Source organism: Bombus affinis, chromosome 6 (assembly GCF_024516045.1).
Source record: "Bombus affinis isolate iyBomAffi1 chromosome 6, iyBomAffi1.2, whole genome shotgun sequence".
NCBI lineage: Eukaryota > Metazoa > Arthropoda > Insecta > Hymenoptera > Apidae > Bombus > Bombus affinis.
In genome coordinates this window covers 928,753-951,935 of record NC_066349.1, presented here as the reverse complement: position 1 = coordinate 951,935, position 23,183 = coordinate 928,753, and the positions used below count along the sequence as shown (strand labels likewise).

Below are 23,183 nucleotides of genomic sequence, written 5' to 3'. Positions count from 1 at the left end.
TGGAAAGTAGAAATGCGAGTGGGGCTGCTTAAATAGCAAACAGGAAAAAAAGAAAAAAGAAAGAAAGGAACATATGGGTTATATGGGGTATAATGATGGATTTAGACTATCTAAGTATGTGCGACAATAGATGCTGCGTCGGACTGCAAAATGTAGGTAAACACATTTGAAACGAAGTGAATTCGGAAACTAACGAAACTTTAAGGTTTTATTTTTGAAAGAGCGTTTAAGGTACGACCCATGGTTCTTCTGCAATTGTTTATCTTCATAACGAGCAGACTATGATCCGGTAAACAAAAGAATTGTCCTTGAACTTCGAGATCATGGTCAATTTTGCGACTACTGTTTTGCAGAACATCACCTATCCAGAGATTTAAAATAACGTTACGATGATCGTGACATATCATTTTTGGACACCCTGTATATGTATAAAGATAAGAAAAATCAAGCAAAAGATTGCGGAGGATGGACTTCGTAAAAAGTCACTTATTTTAAAAGTCAATGCCAAGAAACGTTCGACTATACGACACATAGGTATATACATGTATATGTATATACATATATATATATACATATATATGTACATATATATGTACATATATATATATATGTATGTATAACGGATATATTTACGTATAAGAGACGATAGTTTGAAAAATGTGCACCGAGATGAGTCAACATTTAAAATTCTTGGTAATAATAGAGAATAATGTTTAAAATTGACAAAATAGTTATTCTTAACTAATTTAATATGTTAATGACGAATAAATATACATATAAGGTCTAGTAAAAATTTAAATTTTGTGAAATTAGTACGGCTACAAATTGTCAACATGAAAGAAATATGTAATTTTTTTTAAGAATATAATGTACTTAATGTAAAATCGGAGAATCGTACAAATCCGAAAGGACAGGACTGTGTAAAAATAAATAAATAAAATAAATAATTATAATAGCTATATTTGTTAGAAATCATAATGTTTCTATCATCATAAAATTATGTAATTGTTATATTTATTAACTTATTTTACGTATTATACTTATTAACGTATTATTTACTTATTTTATTGTACATTTGTACGTTAACGAAAAGCAGTAGTCGTTTCATCCTAATATTATATACTTTGTGCAATCTTCTAAAAATTACATTATCTTTTCGTGAATTACAGAAAAAAAAGTAAGCGCATAAATATTTAGTTTCTAAGTGAATGAAGAAAATACTATTTTGTCAATTGTAAGGAAATTTTCGAAGAAGATAGTTCAAAGAAGGTGGGCACAAGGTTGCAATTGCGATTGGGATGGTAGGGAGATATTGAAGATTGGCGAATCGATATAAAAGAAGAACGAATACTAAAGCAGCGCCAGTTTTATTAACTTTCTTTTAGGTATCACGTGGAAAAGTAAATTCCATTTAGTGAATCGTACTCATCACATACGGATCTACCGAATAAGTAGGTGCCATTGTTTCTAATCTTGATCTACTTTTGAATTTTTAATTTTATTTATATAAATCAATAACGATATAGAATTATAAAAATTTGGCTATTAAACTAATATTCAAACTTTTACCAAAGTTATTTGCAAAATTTATTGGTTTATAAAATTAAAAGAAAATAGTCAATTTTTTATAGTAATATCCTGTACAAATAACATAAATTCTAAATCATGAAATATCTAAAATATTAATTAATTATTACATTGAAAATAAGATTTATCTGTTTTCCATATAAAATAATTATTTTCCATTTCTTTATGCTATTTTGTATTTTGTGGTTAGTACCTTTCCTTGTTATATCAATTTTCTCATTAATTATAATAATATAATATTATAATATAAATTATATTATAAATTATAATATATTAAAATATATTAAATTATAATATAAATTATATTATAATATTATATATAATATAATATTATATATATATAATATTATATATAATATAATATATATAATATTATATATATTATAATACTATAATATTATAATATTATAATATAATTTTTTCATCAATTTTTTGTAATTCTTCATCGTTACTTTGTGTAATTTGTTTATCTGTGTTTCATAGAAATATCAACGTCAACAAATATATCACGTTTTATACATTACAATTTTTTGATGTATTTTTTGTATAAGTATCATTTTTTCTTCATCCTTTGGCAAAATGAAAGCTATTTATCACTATCTTCTGTAATTTATTTTGACAGATATGTTATACAGACTTAACAACAAATCACAACAAACATATAAATTACCAACAAATTTTTTGTTACATTGTTCATTTAAAGAATATTATCGTTGATTAATATACAATATTGTATTTATTCAAAATACTGATATACATTCTTTTTAATCAGAATTATTTTGTAAGAGAATTGTTTATTTTTGTATTTATTCAAAATACTGATATACATTCTTTTTAATCAGAATTATTTTGTAAGAGAATTGTTTATTTTTAACACATATACGGAAATTTCCGGATGAACAAAGAAACACGACATGTATATTTTTCTGAATTTTATTTTCGTAAATGATTATTAAATATACGGTAAAACTAAAAAATATAAATTTATAATCAGCAATGAATGTGCATAAAATAAAGGTATTCTACGTTGATATATTTGCTTGTAATAATCGCTATTAATTTGTTAAAAGAATGATACATACATATGAATCTTACATTATAAATCTTAGATCAAAACTTTGAACGTCCGTGACATTTAAATCTTTTGGTTACACCGGCTGTAGTTGTGGGAATCGAGTTTTTAATTTTTGTGATAATTTTTAAATAACTACATTTTTATAAAAATAACTACATTCTTGATACACGTTAATAGATTATAAACTAGCGAGGAAATTAGATTTTCAATGTAATTTTAAACAAAGAAAACTCTTGGAAATTGAAATTTATTTAGTTTTTTGTAAATTATTCATATTTATGTACATAAGTTATGTTACAACATACTTGCAAATATCCGAAAAGGATATTAACTAAACTCCCCATCATCCATAGAACGCAAATCCTATAAAATTGAAGAGATAGTTTAATTTATTTGTATTCGTTTGTTCACTGAAAAGATTATACAATTTTCTAAAATATTATCTATAAATAGTAATTGCTAATAAAATAGACGAAGAATTAACTATGAGGAAGGGAGAAAGGGAGATAGAGAGGCAAAGTGAAACACTCTCGAGGTCGACGAAAGAATGACGTGAGCTCCAAAATATCATTCTTGGAATGTAGGACATTAGAAAAGTAAAAATCAAGAATCTCTGTATGTGTGTATTCCTTTCTCTTTCGATCGAGACGATGTGGCCTGGATCAGCTATTTCCGGGTGATGGGTCTTCCTTTTTCCATAAATTAAAATTAATGCTTTTCACCACTTTGCCCAAACGTCAGCATCCTTATACATGTACATTTTCTTCGTATTTAGTCATGGAACGTGTCAGTCTTTTATATTTACTTTCAATTTTCTTATTATCTCTTTTATCTTATTGCATTTATTTATTTTTTTGTCTTCATGTTTATGTATCTTATATGTAATTAATTCTAACTCTATTTTGTCTCTTATAATGTTAAAGCATCTTGACTAAAGATTACAATTTTTTGCCCTCTTACATCGCTCGTTTTATAATCTTTACAGACATACATAGAAGAAACACAAAGAAAGATGCTTATCAGGTCATTAATATTTATTGCTATTATTTTTTCAACAAATGGATTGCCTTACTCGCCTCAAACCAAAACTCCTTACACAGGTCTGTACATTTGATATTTTAATATTTATGTAGTTCTATGCAAACTATTAAGGAGATTTCTCGATAGGAGATAAGCTTTCTTTCCTATATTTATACATATTTATTTATTCAAAACAAAAATATTACTTTAGATACTATCGTATCGGTCAATAATGATTTATTAAATTATTTTCTTATACATAGTTATGTAAAACCTAATATGAAATACTAAAAACATGACTTTCTGAATTTTTTTTTTTTTTTTTTTGCCAATTGTTTTGGTATTTCTTTCAGTTTATAGAAAAATCTCGTCTTTTCTCTTGTTAAATCAATTTTATTTAATGTAAATTTTTATATGAGATGAAAGTTAAGTTTTGTATTGTTGTCGTTATCAATCGTCCTTTTATTTGCATAGCATATCAAAATTCTGAACAAAAATCCATATTTCAAATTCCCGAACAACCAGAAGTAATATTTCAATCTCCTGGACAACAACATGCGATATTTCAAATACCTGAACAACAAGAAGTAATATTTCAACCAGAACAAGATGGTGTAATATTTGAAAATTCTCGGCAAGAGATGATAGTTGAAAATCCTAAACAAGACACCAATCAAAACCAAGCTCATCGAGGTCAATTTGCTTCCGATGGTTTAAAATTCGCGGAACAGGACACTGATTTTATAATTAGCTGTAGTGGATTGAATAGAATTTGCGTTAACAAAAAAGATTGTGTAAATGGTTATATTCACTCAAGTAAAAGCACTACTTACTCTTCATCCATCAAGGTAAACTTATTCGTATTTTTTCAAAATAGTACTACTAGCTATAGTATGATGCAGTTCATTTAAAGAATTTATAATTGTTATTTTAATTAGAATGCTTTCATTAATTTAGTAGAAAAAGTTGGGATACGAATGTTCCTGTTTCTTTTTTAAACGTTACTCCGTAATCTTAGTTTTAATAATAACGTGATAGATCGTTTTCTTATTGCTTCAAAAATATGAGAAATTTAATTTTAGTTCATTAAAAGCTTTTAAAAAATTGTACAACGATATCTTTCGTAACAGATTTTAGATTTTACGTGCATCAATCATTAACAGATGTTATTTTCTTAACATTTCTCTTAATAGACTCAACAATGCAGGATACATGATCAAGTTTGTTGCATGATTACAAAAGAATTTGAAAGGAAATTGAAAACGTCTGGCAAAAATGTAAAAGATAATTCTAATAATATAAATTATCAAACTGGGCAATCATCCATAAGCTATGACCAGGTTGCAGTAACTAAAGAAAGGAATGAGCCAAATATTTTTGGATCTTCTATGCAAAGTATATTAATTTAACTTTCGTTAATTTAACTTAACATTGATAACGATAATATGCAATAACAGCTTATATGTAATTTTAAGCTTGAAAGTGGTTACAACATATACAACAAATATACATGTACACATATGCACAATACCACATATACATATTTACACGATATAGAATTTTATAAATTAGATTTTAATTAACGAAGGTAAAACGAAAAATGATCTTATTTTCTTTCCAACAGCAAATTACTTTTTACAGTAATTTAAAAAATATATATTGTGAGATTATTAGCACAATCCACTATTCGTTTAGAAAATATTTGCTGTCCTACGTAACTAAGAAATTCGAGAAAATAACAAATTTTATATCTAGTACAATAATAAACGTTAAAAGTAACGCGCTTATAACGACATTGCTGAACAGGATCAGATACATCTTAAAAGAGATTTCTAACTGAAAGACCATCAACCTTGATGCGTTCAATTTCTATTTCGAAATTCTGTCGATATAGTTGATATACTAAAATGCTCAAACTAGGATTGTCGCTATCCATATTTCTCGAAAAAACAACTCGTAACATATTATAGCTTATTCTATATTCATAGTTTTCTAAATATTATGCAACCAAAGAATATGTATTTTAGCAAGTCGTATAAATTATTCAATTTCTTAATTTTCTGGTTGCTAAATAAAATAATTGGTATCGTTAACATTAGTTGTAACGCAATGCATGAGATAACATAATACTACTAGGGAATATCTTATTGCGACAACAATTTAATAACATTCTTCATTGAAATATCAAAATATTTAGGCGCTTTTGCAATTCCGACCCATATACAGCTTGGATGTGCAGCAGCGCTTATATGCGTTGAAGAGAAGTTTTGCACTATGGACGGAATGATCAGTCCAGAACCTGTTGTTCTGTCGGAAAAGCAACTTCTTCGACGTGTGCCAATGAGTGTGAGTAAAAATTACCGTGAGTAAAAATTACCGATTAAAAATACCGCGAATAAAAATAACAAATATTCAAAATGTAGAGTTCACAACGTCCAATCTTAGGAAGTCCTCAGGCGATCAATAATATTGACAATATTTCAAAGTTTTCAACGAAAATACAACTTGTCAATAAATAAATATTGACAATATTGTATTGATAATACATATTGATTTTTTTAGTTGAGAACCTTGAACATATTGAACATATATTGACAAGATATATTGATAGACCGAGGGCACCTTTGCAGTACAATCGTATTTTCATGACTTCAAGGAGTTATAGAAAAAGATCAAATATCAAATAGAGAAATGTAATACAATATATATAAATATAAATTCCGCATAAAAATTTTCTTGTCGAAATATATCTGTAAATATATTTAAAATTGAAATATACCGATAGACGCATTGTTTTAAAATTATACTTGCAACATAGTGGTACATATGTACTACTATTATATTTCATTAAATAGAACACCGATGTAGTGTAAGATTTATACTGATTTTAAAATTATCTTCGAAGGTAAAAATATGTAGTAATATTGTAATAGTTGTATTATAATACAAATAAACAGTACTCATTTGGACATAAGAACATTGAAAATACAAGTAAAAGATTTACTAAAGAAATAATCTTTACTAAATATAAATTAATAAATCTTTAAGTTTTTAATTTAGGCACAGAATATTTGAAGATAAATATTTTTATTGAATTTTCGAAACTCAGCTTACAAGAAACGTTGTTATACTTGTTCATAGAGTTGCAAAAATCCTGATAATGGAATAATTGGCAAATGTTGTCGGGATCCAAACTACGTAGATCCTTGGCCAACAGGCAATCTTCCGGCAAATTACTCCGGTGGATTTGACGAACAAGGATTTCCAACGTTTATGAATGTTGTAAAAGTAAAACTACCCAATACACCTGTAAAAACTACTAAAGTACCTACAAACAATCGCAATGTAGAGCATCCTAAAGAAGTTGAGCCAGTGTTAATACCAGAAAATTCCGATATTTCTACGAAAAAAGTATTTTTAGTTCCTCCAAATACGGGCACAAATCACAAAAGTGGTTTTAACACGCTGGAAACAAGATTAAGATGTGGTATTAGAAATAAGGTAAGTATCTTTAAATAAGTGTCAGTAAATGCGACAAATTCTACTTCCTTTGTGCCAATTTTTATAACGAAATTATCAAAACCGACTAAAAAATCAAATAGTCGAAATTTATATAATATAAAAATAAAAAAAATTGTAGTAACAATGTAAACCGAGTCACTTTTCATGCCCGGAGGGCTGACAAAAATAAGCTATTATTCATACTATTGTTATTATTATTAAATAGAAACAATAACTGTATATAATTTTATACATATACATATAATTAAATATACAATAACGTTATGACGTTATCATCGAAGGGCAGTGCAGTACGCGACAGAAACAAGCTATGCTAAACTCACAGAATTTCTTACCAAAAGCTTTTCTTGCCGAATTTCTTGACTTTTCACCACAGTAAAACTCGACATTTCATTTTGAAAGACAAATTAATAAAATTTATGAGCTAGATGGCGTCATTTAAATGTCAAGTGACTAAGTGTACACATACATACAAAATTACAAATATTTTTATAAGTACACATTCAGCTTGTTTTTGTAAACAGTTAGCAGTAGTTTGTATATTTTTGTGTTTTCAATATATTCCCACGTTCGACAAAATAATGCATCGCACATAAAAACCATATATTTTTATTTTTATAATTATCAAGCCGTCCCCTTGTCTCTTTTAATTTTGCTATGAACGAAAATTTATTTTGTACATTACAAAATATTTTTATTGAATTATCGTTAAACTGTAATATCTGTATAAATTATCGCAATGTAGAATACTTTTATTATATAAGCGTATGCCATAAAACGTAAAAGCAGTATATGTAGAACGTATTTCTATTTCAATTTTCTATGAAAATGAAATAAAATAAAAGAAGAAACTTTCTCATTTTTATGCGAACTCCTTCGTAAATGTACAAGTACATATGTATCTATGCATACTACATTAAAGTCATGAAATTCAAACATGTTTAACACGTGCAATGTGTGAAGGAGTCAAAAAATGTTAATTGTTTTTTCGAAGTATGCTTCGCTTTATTTTCAACGAACATCTCAATTTTATTATATCGTAATTGATTGTAATTATAATGCTTCGATATTTACACATATTAATCGAGTCGTATCTTTTAAAAGAATGTAAATTACAATAATACAGAGAACAATAATCGGTGTAATAAAACGTTCGAAAAAAAATTAGGATATCAATAAAACAATTTAACATATTACAAGTACGTTATTTCTTAACATAAGAAATTTAAATATGCAACAATATGAAACAACGTTCTGAATATGAATAAATAAGAAATATTTTTAAAAGGATTGTTCTCTGTTGTCAGGTATTGAAACAATCACAAGAAACGGACTCCAAAACAGTTTTTGCAGAGATTCCATGGCAAGCGATGGTTTTACATTTAAAGGAACGGAAAATTCTCTGTTCTGGTGTTCTAATTGGAGCTCAAGATGTATTAACAGCAGCTAATTGCATCTACGGGTAAGCATACTAAATATAAAAACAGACAATAATAATTAATTACACAGATCAAAATATGCCTGGAAATATTCATATATTTTTCTTGTATTATTTTCCCCGGAAGTTTCAGTTTCACTTAAAAATTTTGTTCAGATGGAAAATAGAAGAAATAAATAAAAATAATATTTTCATAAACTAATAAATATATATATATATATATTCGTTTTACTTGAATTTTTAACTTAAATTTATTGATAAAAATAAAATCTGTCAAAAAATCTCAATTTATTGTCTATTTTCGATAATTTAGCGAGAATTTGCTACTACAGAACAATATCTCAATTAAACACAGGTTAACTTCAATCATAACTTACAAATTACATATTAGAAACGGTACAACAAATAGATACTGTTATATAGTTATATAATATAATAATATTATATAGAGTGGATAGGAGGGGAGGTACATATATAAGAAAAGAGAGATAGACAAGGAAAAAAGTTTAGATAGATATAAGGAAGGAGGCAATAAGGTGATAACGCCATAAGACTGATAGAATGTAAAAAGCGTAATAGATAAGCGAAATGTAAAATCGAATGCTCGTCCAAAGCCGAAAGGCACGAACTAAGTAATAATAATAATAATATAATAATATTATATATTATAATAGAAGTTTATATAATGTAATAGTATTATATAATATATTATATTATTATATTATATAAACTTCTATAGGCCTAAAGTATTCATAGTAGAAAAGGATAAAAAATTTTCCGAAAACGGATTCGTGAAGCTACTCAATAAATAGTAAAAAGTCATCGAAAAAAAGAAGGTGTATGCATTATTCAATAAAATGCAGATTTTATGAATCATGAAAATATTTTATCTTTAAAATTTTTTTAAATTTCGTAACGAAATTTCCGAATGATCCACCCACAAAATTTAAGCGAAGAATATAGCATAGTCACCATATTTGGAAAGGTATACGCAACTTCGTATTAAAATCTCTGAGAATATAGGAACATATACAAATGATGTAACCTAAGATACTTTCAGGCATTTAAAATTCAGATACATTTTTAGAACTATTATCAAAAACATGACCGAATATTACAATATATTTTTATTAAATGAAAAGTATTTTTTCTATTACAAATAATGACCTCTTTCGTGGTACTTGGATATCGCGTTTTCTGTTAACAGTGAAATTTATTTTTTATAGTAATTATATTTATTAAGCTTTATTATTTTTTACATTTAATTATTTAACTTTAATATTACTGTTTGTAAGATATATGTAGTTAGCTTAGAATAAACTGTTATCATTTTATTTTCTTCATCAAAATATTTTATATTATTATTCAAGTCTGCTGCCGGAAGATATTTTGATAAAATTGGGAGAATGGAAATTGGGGTACGAATTAAAACATGAAGAACCATTGCCTTTCCAAATCATCAATGTATCATCCATCAGTATACATCCTTATTATGAAGGAAAACCTGGAGAATACGACCTCGCGATGTTGCATCTCGAAAGTCCCATTATATTCGACCGTCATATAAGTCCCATATGTCTACCTGATTCAAAGCATTTACTCCAAAATAATAAATTGTGCATTGCCACCGGTTGGGGAAAGTCCATTCTTCAAGGTAATTAAGCGAGGAATATCGTCTATTATATTTAAATAAATAATTTACACGTAAATAAAAAGTTAAATATTGTTTATCATAATAATGTTACTTCTTTCATAATTCCGATTTTATTTTCGAGTACAGTCTTACATAAAAATTTTATTATTTTTGTATATATGTTACTGTTACATATTATTATGATTATATTTATCTTTGAGAATCAAGATAATCCGGAACTTAATCCAAATTAAATGATTAAGTACATAAATATTTCTGTTTTAGCACATTATGCTGGTGCAATCATGCATGCAATTAGCATGAACATACTATCCAGAGAACGTTGCAACGATGTGCTATTACTAAGCACAAATCTTAGAATTAATGTTACAAATGGGACTATCTGTGCTGCACCCAAAGAAGAAACAAATAATATTTGTGATACAGATGTTGGGGGACCTCTTGCTTGTCAAAATGAGCATGGTGCCTATGAATTAGTTGGAATTTATAGTCAAGATACAGGATGCTATCCATCAAATCAAGTAAGATAATGATATTATCATATATTACTGAAGATATTACTATTCATATCTACATTAATATTATTAATTACAATAATAAAGAAATAGAAAAAGATATGTTTCGAATACTGTTTTTGTATTTTTGTGTTTGTTAATATAATTACTCATATTAGTTATAGGAATCAATTAATATTCGAATATCGCATGCTACTTTTATATCAAATTAATAAATCAATTTTAATATATTTTATTATTTATATTACATTATATTTATATTATATTATTATATTTTAAAATCAGAAAAAGATAAATACAAATTCTCTGTTTTATATTTTTAGGTTGCTACATTTGCTTCATTAGATATAACATGGCTAAAGAAAATCATATCCAGCTTTACAGTTGAAGGAAACAAAATAAATATCAAATATGATGCAAACAATGAAAATTCATCGTCAAGTGATTATAGGAAGAGCACTTTGATTACAGATAATCAATATCTACCTCCACATTAAAAATTTATTGACTAATATTTTTTTTCCTTAATATTTAATACTCTCTATTTTTTTGTATTATATAATAATTATTAATAAAATTGTTATCTTTGGGAAGTATCTTAGCATAAGAATTTACAATTACATTTTATTCTACTTTACAAATTACTGTTAATCTTATATATTGGGTAATAGCTTTAGGAAAAAAATAAAAGATTAATTCTGTAGCTGTTTGAATTAATACGTTACAATCCTGTCATCAGAATCACCACTAAATTGATTTACTAGTAACTTAATATATATCGAATGAATAAGTGGACATTTGTCTCTTTGTTTTTTTACAAACTTATATAATATGTATCAATTTCTATACAGGATAATAGATATTTCTAATCTTTCAAAAAATAGCTTATACCACTACTAAAGAGTTTTTCTCATGAAGGAATATGTTAAACTGTGTCTGTCTGCTTAATCGACACCATCCATAAATTTTATGTAATATAGAATATTAGATTTTTCTATAATAATTTTAATATCATCCCATAGTATCCTTCTGACAGAACTCATTCCACCATTGTCCCAATTTGCCAACATTGGTGTAATCTACTTATTTTTCAAAACCAGGATCAAAGTATTATTTCTTTAACACTTAGCCAACCGAATGGGGAGATCTCCCCTCTGTGAAGAACATCGCTGGGTGACCGAATGAGATCTCCCTTTTTGATTTTAGCAATGCGTTTTCTCTTTTGTTGTTGTTATTATTAGTTATTGTTTACCTGGAATTGTTCCCAATTAATTGCGTCATTTTTTCTGCTTTTATAAAGTACAGTATATAATAAAATACAACAATTTAGTGGTGTTAAAATTAATTAAAAAGTTACACTATCAGTTATGACTAAATAAAGTTATAATCGAATGATGTCACACTGTAAAAAAATATTAAAATGCACTATGCATTTTTTATTTCATGTTCAAGTCGTGTTATTTATCTTTAGTCATCTTTAATGTTTTTAATTTTACCTATATTTTTTATGCTTTTAGTATATATTTTTAATTTGATGTTTCGTATAAACAATATATGAAATCGTTAAATAAAATTATTACCGCAAAATATAATTAACCACTTAAATAATTTTTAGACTTCTTTGTTTTTTAAGTAATGAATATTAGTCCTTGATATTTGGAAAAATGCGCGGTGGACAGCGTATAGGTTACCTTGTCCGAGGGCGGTGGAAACGCGCGGTGAAAATAGCTCGCTATGGCACGCGCGGTTGGCTAAATGTTAACATGCTACTATAGATGTTTCATTCTATTTTATCTTTTATGACAATCTTTTTCTATTTGTTTGAATATTTTCTGCGAATTTGTTTGGTTAGATAACACTTTATCTTGTATAATTTTTTGGGCAAAGAACAGCTTGTATAATAGTCACTGAACATGCGGTGTCCTTGAGAAACTGGAGCTTTATCCAATAGCGTTTTATATAAGATTAAAGAAATTGTAGTTGACACTGGAAGATCAATTCTTATCAACTGTTCTGTTGACAATAGACTATTATCAAAGTACCACAATACTGCAAATGTATCCTGTTTCAAAGTCTATTATTATTTTTATTTTTTATTTTCCATTTGATTGGCTTCTCTGGGTTCTAGGTAATAAAAGAAACTGTCTCCTTGTATTTCACAACTACAGAGATATTTTCACCCGGCACAAAATAAAACAAAAGTTTTGAGTTTATGTATTTCAAATAACAACTCAACTCTTCTCTGCAAACAAGTTCTTATGCTTCCGTCTTCCTTTTGAAACTGTCATCAAATGAAGTATCCATAAAATTTGGGTGAACCTATCCTAGGTAAATGTATTGGAAGAAAAAATCTGACCGATATCATTTGTTAATCAATATCCTTGAATATTGGAACCTGCAATATTGCATTGTACCTATATGTATAATTACTCCAATGGGAGTCCATAGATAAATCTAACCTAAACCTAAGCGATATCTAACCCACATCAAAGAGCACATAACAATTCTTATCTCGAAAACTAAAGCCGAGCAGCAGTTATATGTTATATGTATGTAGGAAAAAGTTGTCCAAAATCGTGATCCTGACAACATATTTGAAAATCATCGAGAGATTGCCATAATAATTATAATAGTTTAAAATACAATTTAATAATAATAATAATAATATTAATAGAACAATGCTGTACTATGAAATCTAAAAGAAACGACTATTTATTTTAGAATGTTATCTGTTTATATACAAAACAATGACTACTAGTACAAGGTACAATATAACCTATCTGGTACTTATAACAGCTACAAACAATAAGCTGCAACCTATCATTCTTTCCTTCGGTCTTAATTATAAAACAAAACGTTAGATATCGAACCGTTGCTTTGCATACAAGAAAACGTAAAACCAGCTATTGTCGCCTCTCGATTCTGGAGTGCAAAGAATTAATACCAATCAAATACGTAAAACAATTTAACAATAAACGACCGAAATTATGATAAGAGACATTGTAACACATTGGTAGTTTAATATATATATCATAATTTGGATAAAATGTATATATGTGTATGTACTATCTTAAATAAAACTATATATGTAATCACTATTGTAATTTATCATTGAATATTGACTTTTTAATTTAATAATTTAAACCATTTTTTTTATTAAAAAATCTAAATTTTCTTATCTTAACAACATTTCATTTCTTTATAATAATATTTTATGAATTTAGGAACCTATCTTGTACATATATATGAAAACAAAATATGCAATATAGTATTTACAAATAAGTAGCGATTAAGTTAAATATGCAGTTAACTGTGCGTCTAATTGAAATAGTATGCATCAATAGTTTCAAACTTCATTTATACTTCTTAAATTTATACTTTCAGTGGCGCCAATTTGGTGCAACTGTGTCCACTTTTGGTACTAAAATATTGAATCCTTTTCTCTGCTATCATCCGATACAACATCTATTCAAAAAGACGTTCATTTAATGACGAAAATCATGTATCTGTAATACAGGACGACGAAAGTTTGAAATACTTAGTAAAAAATTAATTCTACTTTTCGTATCATCGAGTAACGCTACTATTAAACATGGATAAAAGAAAGATGTCGTGAGTACTTTACCACCCTTGCCTAAAATTTTGCGTTTTAAATTATTTCTTTACTTTAAAAAAATTACGTTGTTTTATTTCAATGGAAATTAACATAAACTTTTCCACTGAATTTGGTGCATATCTTTTAGGAATTGAAAATCTTGCAAAATTAGAAAAATTCTAGGTTATTCTTCTACTTATTCTTATATGTTTTAATCTCTATTTTTTTATTTACTTTTTATTTTAATTTGTTTGCTTTAACGAAAATAAAAAATGATAATTCTATCAATTGACAGTTTATTCTTTAACGATAAAAATACATATTTACTAGGTTAATTTGTTGATTTGTGCATACTATTTCAACATAAGTTTGAAGATGACTGTCATTAAAGTTAATTTAGTATTTTATCTTCAGAAATGTCTTATATTTAACCAAATAAATTAATTTATTTAAATTTTAATATGAAAATTGAATGTTAACTGCAACTGTCAAATTTGCAAAATATTTCTTGTACATTTGTAAAAATCAATATAGTGAAATAAAAATTTTAAACTGTGGAGGAAGTATAGGTTTTCTAGTATTAAGAACAATTATCTGTTTTAAAATAGATTATAACTCATATTTTAATTAATTAAAATCTTTTAAAGTATATGTTAAATACTTTTTTATAAACTTTTTTATACAATTAGATTATTATATTAATAATAATATGATATTTCTATGGCAAGAACCTGGACATTTTTAAATATCTTCTTTATTAAAATTAAATTTCTATTACATAAATATATTTTTTTATAAGTAAAAAGGCTATATATGTCAGAGTCTTTTTTTTATTATTCCATGTTATATATGGACTACAATAAATTAATCTTATAGTCTAAATTTAAACATTTTTCAATGTAATTTTGAAAATAATGTTTGATAATTGACAAGTTATGCTTAGGATAGAAATTGATAATTAATTGATTCATTAACATCTTATTTGTTTTAGGACAGCAGGAGATTCCCTGTATCAAATATTAGAAATTCCAAAAACTGCCACCCCTGAAGAAATTAAAAGGACTTATAGAAAGTTAGCATTAAAATATCATCCTGATAAAAATCCGAATAATCCAGAAGCAGCAGATAAGGTAGAGATGATACGATACATTAGAAAAAATTAATATTAATTATATCCATTTTATTTTGATAACAAGCATCTGTTTAACATTTATTTTATTTTAATTTGTCAAAAAATTGCTATCTTTCATATTTGTATGAAAGCAATTTCTTCTTACTTTTCCTATTTTGAGGAGAAATTGCATCTTTTATAGTTTAGTTTGATTCATTTGTTTCCAATTTCATATAATTTCAATTTTTAGTTGTGAGAATAAGTATGCAATTTAACTTTTAATAGAGATGTATATTTTGCTTTCCATATAATAGTTCTATAATTTCCTTAAAAGAGCATGTCTGTTCCATAAATTGAACAGTATTCAAATATTTTGTCATAGAACTAAATATGATAACATTTGTTTCCATTCAAGTATGTTTTAAAGCCTATTATAATGATGTATGCATATTTAGATAAACCTTATAAATCAGATATGGAAAAAATTTTAATTATTACTTTAACCCAATATAACTATGTAAAGTTCATCTCTTTAAACATAATTATGTTTCAGTTTAAAGAAATAAATAGAGCACATGCTATATTAACAGATTTAACTAAGAGAAATATATATGATAATTATGGATCTCTTGGATTATATGTCGCGGAACAATTTGGTGAAGAAAATGTTAATGCATATTTTGTTGTCACTTCTGGTTGGTGCAAGGTAAGTCTTTATTATAATTTCTAAGTTTTTCTATAAACTAAATATTATTTTAATATTAGCTTTGATTCAAATTTGATAAAATTTTATTAATAGTAATATATAATATACAGATGAGTGAATACAATATCTTTTATTTGTTCAAGTTTATAATATTTTCATTTAATTAAGAAATTAATAAACTTACTTTTCAAATTCATAATTTAAATCTTCGATATCAATATCATGCAACTGATTATATGTTACAAATTTATAATTATCACATTAATTAAAACTAAAAAAATTTGTTATTTGCAGGCACTCTTCATATTTTGTAGTCTGATAACTGCATGTTATTGCTGTTGTTGCTGCTGTTGTTGTTGCAACTTTTGCTGTGGCAAATTTAAGCCAACACCACCAGAAAATAGTGGAGAATACCACAATTTACAGGTAAGATTATTACTTATGTTTCCATTTCTTAAATATTTTATGCCGTGGACAATTATATTGTTTATTCAAAATGAAATTAAAAATATTCTCCATCCGTTCCAATTAATTATCAAATATTAATTGTAGTTTATGCTATCGTATATTTACTAGGAATGTACGAATATAAAAAAGGAAAGGAATTTTTAAAAAATCCATAGCATAATCATTATTTTTGATAAATCAAGGAAATTATTTTTAAATATATTTTATAATACGAAACATTATACTTTTTTAAAATAAATCAACGTTTATCAATTCCTTGAAGTTACTTAAATTAATGGATGATCAAAATAAAAAATATAATTTCAATGACGTTTTTAATATATTTTAGCTTGGAAGAAAATTATATAAGAATTAAAATTCTATCACATACATAAAAATATAAAATATTTTCAATCTTTTAAGAGATTCGTATCTTTTCATATTTTGTTGATTTGCAAGAAAATCCATATGAAGTCCCAAAGTAATTTACAAATGTTGATGTACATTTTTAAAATATCAAATTATATAAAACCTAATATATATATATAATACATAATATATATAAACATAAATAATATATATAGTAAAGCCCCATTAATTAATCTCACAAAATACTACTTAATTGATTAGTCGTTATCCTCATCTCTGGAAAATTTCCCCATGATTCTATCGATTTCGGTTACCGATATTTTTGGGATTCGTATGACACACCCAAAAGCTAGAAAACTGTGTTGTGTAACTTGATACGAAATCAAATGTTTATGAGATAATATATTAATTTAATAATGAATTTTTTATTTATGATCTTTTTTGAATTACATTTTTACGTGAGATCTTTATGATTTTTTCCTACGCTTGGCAAGATAACGGACTGTATCTGTATTTAAAATCAAGTCCTAATCATGATAATTTGTCGCCAAATGGTGCCAATGTTCGAGACTTTAGTGCATAGACATATGTATATATCTATAAAAAAATAACGAAAATGCGTATAAATAGAAGTATCGTAAAATTACGTTGATATTGTGACCAAGCATTCTAGAAAAGATTAATTTTTATTGATCATATTTCATCTTTGATGTGACATTCTATATAAACACGAAATCTGCAAATTATAATAAAAATATAAATTTTTTGTTTGCATTGCATCAAGTGTCCAAATATTTATGCATGATAGTGTACGTCTGTAGAGCTATCCTTGGTAACTAAATATTCATACAGGGGAAGGATTAAATAAAATATTACATAACTCTAAAAATTCTTGCAGGTACCAATTTCATCTTTCTTTTTTTCTTTCTTTTATCTTTCTTTTTTCCTTTTTAACTTTTTTGATTAAATGAAACGGAACAATCATCAATAAATTTTTTAGTATTAAAGGGACAATTTTATTTAAAATACTTTTATCAACAACATTTAGTAATAGATAAATAACATTTAGTTGAAGAGTGGTACTCTTTCTTATTCTGCACAATTTGAATTATGACGAAAAATATTTTATTTAAGAATTTCTTTGAGAAGGCAAACAAAGAAAAATATAGGTGAAAAATATGCACTATGTATGTATCCTGAGTATTTTTAATTTGATTATTAATAGTAATTCTTTTCCTTTTTTTTTTCCAATCTGTTTATTACTTCATGTCATTTAACTTCTTTTAGAAAATGATCTGCCATATTTTAACATACTTATTAATCATATATGAATTATGTATATACATATATAGTAAGAAGATATTGAGATAATATATAGATAATTCTGAATAAGCTGGTTTGCTCACTATGAGTATGTGTTCATTTTGGTTTGATTTATTAGTTTCATCCTTACATACAATATTGCACAAAATTGCTGAAGGAAGACGGAGTATGTATTTATGTGGTTGATATGAACGCGACTTTAAAATTATATCCCTTGCTGTCAAACTTTTTTATCTCGCTTAAACAATATTATCATTTTTTACATTTTTCATAAAACTATCTAAAGCTTATTCTAACAAACAAATGTATTTCTTTTGGAGAGATGTTAAGTTAAAAAAACACTAAAGTTTGCTATTTTTATAAGAACAACTATTAACATGTTTATTTCAGAAATTATTATTACTTTTTATGTTATATTAAATTCTGAATGTAATATTTTTAAAGTTTTATAGTTTTTCTGATTGTAATTTTGCAAGGTGAAGTCGAACGGGACAACCGTATAGGGACTGATTCAACGTGAAAAAAATAAGTCTAAATATAGAATAGAATTTTTTCATAAAACGATTTATTTTTGAGAAAAATAAATTTGAAAATGTATTATGCAATATAAATATGTAAATATGTTTTCAATTTTTATTCTCTTGAAAATGATGCCATAAACAGAAAATTTTCATTTTATATTTTCAACTTACTTTTACATGTAGAATAACGCTGATCGTTTACTAGTCGATACTTAATTAAGTTTAAGTATTGTTGATAAATTTCCAATCTTTAGTTTCTCGAAAATGAAACATTATATGAAACAATTTTATTCTGTATTTTCGACTTACCTTCCCACGTGGAATTATCATCATCCTGGTTGTATGACCCATCCAGTCTTGCCTTGTAAATTCTAAGACCAAATGTCGATTCGGATTAAAAATGTATGTAGTGAATGTGTTAAACTTAAAAATAACTCTGAATTTTTTCCCTAAATACTTTGTATAATTACAAAAAAAAAAAGAAAAAATTACAATGACAATTCATATAGGTACATGATGTTCAAATCCTGGTGTAGATATATGCAAGGATTTTCATCATATACGAACAACAATTTATTAATTAATCTAGAAATTCAATCAATGAATGATCAAGAGAAAACGTTATTAATTTATTAATATTTTTAAATAGTTGCCTATTTTAAATTTATCATTAACTCTTTTAAAATTATCATCTGAAATATCTCTATCATATAATATCTGTATAATTAAAACTGTATGAAAATGTTTTTTACGAGAATTACATAGTTTTATGGAGTAATGGTATGATAGTAATATGGTAGTAATATCTTTACTCTATAAAAATTTATTAGCTTGTCCGAAAAGTTTCTTTCGTTTCATAAGGATAACAAATGAACAATAATTTCTGTTTCATATTATTTTATTGAATTAGGTATGATCCATTTCGTTATATTTCTATTATTATGTTCGTGTATAATTCAATAAGCTGATATGAAAGAAAAAACATTGTGCATCTATTATTTTGTTATAGAACGAAAGAAACTTTTCGGACAACCTAATAAATTGTATAAAAATATTAAATCTTTATTACTACATATTTAATTCTAAGACTTCTAAAATTTATGTCACTATTTTATTGGAGTTAAGAACAGTATAATACGTGCCATTAAGAAAATAATATTTATCTTAAACCTGAAAACGTTCTACCCAAGGAATAATTATCAACCTGTTGTTATATAATATTTATAAGCAAACATTCTTATATTTTTAAATTGATCAAAGTCAAGTATGTAATAAATGTTAGCCAATTCTTGAACTCTAATAACAATAAGGAGATAATATTTACAATATCCCCCTCTATATAGTTTATAGCTAACTATCATATTAGTTCCTTAACCAACTTTTCATATTATTAAAAACAATGAAATATTATTGTTAACGGTCGCGTTAAATGGATATTTCGTACAATTATTCTGTGTCTAATATTGAATAGTTATTTAATCTTTGATGTAGAGTATGTTCCATCTGGAAATCAATTGATTATTTTATTTCAATTTAATGGTGCAACATATAATTCTTCAACCATTCTCAATGTTTTTTAATGATGTTTGTATTATGAATAGATTTTACTTAGATTTAAGTATACCCTTGTAAATACATGTTAAAAACTTTTGATCATATTTATTTTAAGAAATCTCAAGGACAGGTGCATTTTTTGGCTCTAGGTATCTTAGCCCTCTTAAATCTGTGATTATCTAGTAGAAATCATATACTTAGATATCACAATATAATTTAAGCATAGAATATTAGTTAGAGAAGATTCATTGAGGAGAAGGTTCATTAGTAAGAAGGTAAATTTATAAGATAAGCTTACTCTACATGTAAGTTTGCATAAAAGTTTCTAAAAATGATTTTTAGAACTTTATGATTTTTATCCCTAATTACAAAGTAAATTACATTATTTTATGGCACACAATTTACAATTGCACTAAATATCTCTCATATAGTAATATAAATATAGTGATATAAGTTAAGGAGATGCAGAGATTATTCTACAAAATGTTAGTGTGATTTAGTATCACTTACATCTTTTTTCAATAATTTACAATATTTAAACAAAATCTATTATAGATATACTTCTAGATGCAGTTCTAAAAATGAAACGTATGAAATTTTTTAAAAATTATAAAGATAGATTTATTATTAAACATCATAATGTATAATGTATTATTAAATTATGGGATAAGTAATGTCGTTTTTAAACTGGTTTTTTTTATGAAAGCTTTTGTTAGATAAGAAAATTTTGCAATATGAAGATTGGTAGATGACAAGAATTTAGTGGATTTCTATGAAAAGAATTTTTTGATTGTTGAGCCAAATGATCCCAACATTCTTGCATGTGATTTGTTTAATTATTAGCATTAGTTATAATTCGTGTTAGTTTAGTACAAATTTATACAAGTTATTTACTAGTATAGTACAAGCCTCTGTTGAAATATATTCATTGTTTTTTTATCCACTTTCCAGAAAAATTTTGCATGGTTTTTTAATCTTGCACGAGATTAGATATTATAATTCTTTAGATTGAAGCTTATTATTGTATAGTATTCATTACTAATGCTTGGCAAAAAGCTTCATTATTTTATTTTGATAATTAGAAGTATGAAAATTGGTTATCTACATAGCTTATGCATTACACAACTGTGCCTTTTTTTGCTAAGGAACGTATGATATATCTTTTTTCATATAAACTAAATTACATCGTCATCTTGCAAATAAATGTTAGAATAGGGTAATAAAAAGTGATTAGGTGTTTTTGTGAGATGTTTTAATTAAATACGTTTACTAAAGAAAATCTATTTCCTTTAATAAATATTAGGTTATCCCAAAAGTTTCTTTCGTTTTATAAGGAAATAATAGATGCATAATATTTTTTGTTTTATATTATTTTATCCAATTATGTATGGTCCATTTTGTCCCAATAGAACAATTCAATAAAATAATATAAAACCAAAAATTTTGTGTATCTATTATTTCCTTATAAAACGAAAGGAACTTTTGGGACAACCTAGCACATCTATTTAAAATGTCAGCGAATTTCGATTTAAAGGAATGGTATAACAGTAAAACATACATGCATAGTTACATTTGCAGAAAAAATGTAGTTCTCAAAATATAAATCATTCATATTTTATTCTGGCAGTTTTTATTTTACAATCAGAAAAGATGATGTTTTAGTTGTGCGGATTAGTATCCATATCTGGGATAGTATAATTACTATACCTGATATACTATAGTATGTAATCTTTCATTAAAAGTTTGGGTGTAGCTCATTTTCTTTACTTTTCTATTTCTCGTTTTGATATCTAAAGTATACATATTTCAATATTCTTTAATGTAATTTAAAACGCTGTTATCGAATCCTTCTTTCGAATGGCAGAGTATATAGAAAATATGTGTTAGCTATATTTCTTTCGCTCCTAATAAATTTTTTGTATAATAGGGAAACATTCTTAGTAGTTGTTATCTTTTTTCATACTTTTAGCAAGTGATGTTCGTACTTAATCTTTCTAAACCAAAAAAGCGACATTACTTATAACTTATAAAAGCATGTAACATTCAGGAATTATTATTGATTGTTCTTTTAAAGTAGAGCATAACAATTTTTAATGCATACGTTTTATTACTACAAATTGAAGTCACGGTTTATTTTCAGATTAGTCATATAATGATATATATTTTATTAAATACATACAGTATTTCAACTATAATATTATCATTGAATCATTAAATTTAATCTTTAACTCTTATATAAAATAATATATTATGAAATATCTTTTATTTTTATAAGATAGAATCTCAAACCTAGAGGTTAGGAAGAAACGAAGCTTATGAAAGAGAGACAAGAAAGACAGAAGTTTCGAATCCGTAATTTTTACGAAAATTTATGATATTTATCAGAGGGTTACTATAATGTTTGAATATATATTACTATCATACTTATGATAATTGTAAAATTATGTAGTATTATAAAGTTTTACAATGAATTTATTGATATTTGAATATTTCATTAATTGTAAGAATTAACAATTTTTTAATGTTCAGTTCTTAAAATTACTTTGTATAAAAATATAACAGTATAGAAGTATTTGGTTATTTGTTAATATTTGAATATATATATTAGCAATATTCAAAAAACACTTGTCAAGATCGCAACACATTCTTGTGAGATCAAGGCTATTTTATAAATACATACACAACTATAATTGGTTGTATGCTTTTCATTTTAGGAAGGGTATAGAAACTATAATAACATAAGAAA

At 25.7% G+C, this 23,183-nt stretch overlaps 2 protein-coding genes and 1 long non-coding RNA gene across 7 annotated transcripts in view; 2 read left to right on the top strand and 1 right to left on the bottom strand.

Annotated features, from left to right (window-relative positions):
- Window positions 1-1,335: 1,335 nt before the first annotated feature.
- On the top strand, window positions 1,336-11,507 carry LOC126917242 (uncharacterized). 2 transcript variants are annotated; one of them, XM_050723945.1, is made up of 10 exons: window positions 1,336-1,451; window positions 3,648-3,762; window positions 4,208-4,530; window positions 4,876-5,077; window positions 5,880-6,028; window positions 6,824-7,183; window positions 8,512-8,666; window positions 10,013-10,296; window positions 10,561-10,817; window positions 11,135-11,507. In XM_050723945.1, exons 2-10 carry the CDS (start codon window positions 3,675-3,677, stop codon window positions 11,306-11,308), a joined length of 1,992 nt encoding a protein of 663 aa, XP_050579902.1. In that variant the 5' UTR covers window positions 1,336-1,451; window positions 3,648-3,674; the 3' UTR covers window positions 11,309-11,507. The 2 variants fall into 2 exon arrangements, with proteins under 2 accessions (XP_050579902.1, XP_050579901.1); XM_050723944.1 differs by having other exon boundaries at window positions 4,157-4,530.
- LOC126917292 (uncharacterized) lies at window positions 11,028-13,399 on the bottom strand. 3 transcript variants are annotated; one of them, XR_007710901.1, is made up of 3 exons: window positions 13,297-13,385; window positions 12,503-13,206; window positions 11,028-12,063 (listed from the first exon to the last, which is right to left on the bottom strand). It is a non-coding gene; the product is annotated as an uncharacterized LOC126917292 (long non-coding RNA). The 3 variants fall into 3 exon arrangements; XR_007710900.1 differs by having other exon boundaries at window positions 12,392-13,399; XR_007710899.1 differs by having other exon boundaries at window positions 12,503-13,399.
- Window positions 13,400-14,214: 815 nt separating this feature from the next.
- Window positions 14,215-23,183, top strand: part of LOC126917278 (dnaJ homolog subfamily C member 5) — a 31,749-nt gene continuing 22,780 nt past the window's right edge. Inside the window, exons 1-4 of one of the 2 annotated variants that reach the window (XM_050724014.1) lie at window positions 14,215-14,423; window positions 15,398-15,536; window positions 16,071-16,223; window positions 16,518-16,649. In XM_050724014.1, the coding sequence (XP_050579971.1) occupies window positions 14,404-14,423; window positions 15,398-15,536; window positions 16,071-16,223; window positions 16,518-16,649 (444 nt within the window). In that variant the 5' untranslated portion in view covers window positions 14,215-14,403. The remainder of the gene's footprint in view (window positions 14,424-15,397; window positions 15,537-16,070; window positions 16,224-16,517; window positions 16,650-23,183) is intronic. The other variant, XM_050724015.1, reaches the window with a different exon arrangement.

Bases quoted from the DNA above. Each gene is read 5' to 3' on its own strand.
- LOC126917242 (XM_050723944.1), top strand. From the start codon at position 3,675: ATGCTTATCAGGTCATTAATATTTATTGCTATTATTTTTTCAACAAAT. The intron at 7,184-8,511 runs GTAAGTATCTTT...CTCTGTTGTCAG, and splicing joins GATGTGGTATTAGAAATAAG to GTATTGAAACAATCACAAGA. The intron at 10,297-10,560 runs GTAATTAAGCGA...TTTCTGTTTTAG, and splicing joins GGGAAAGTCCATTCTTCAAG to CACATTATGCTGGTGCAATC.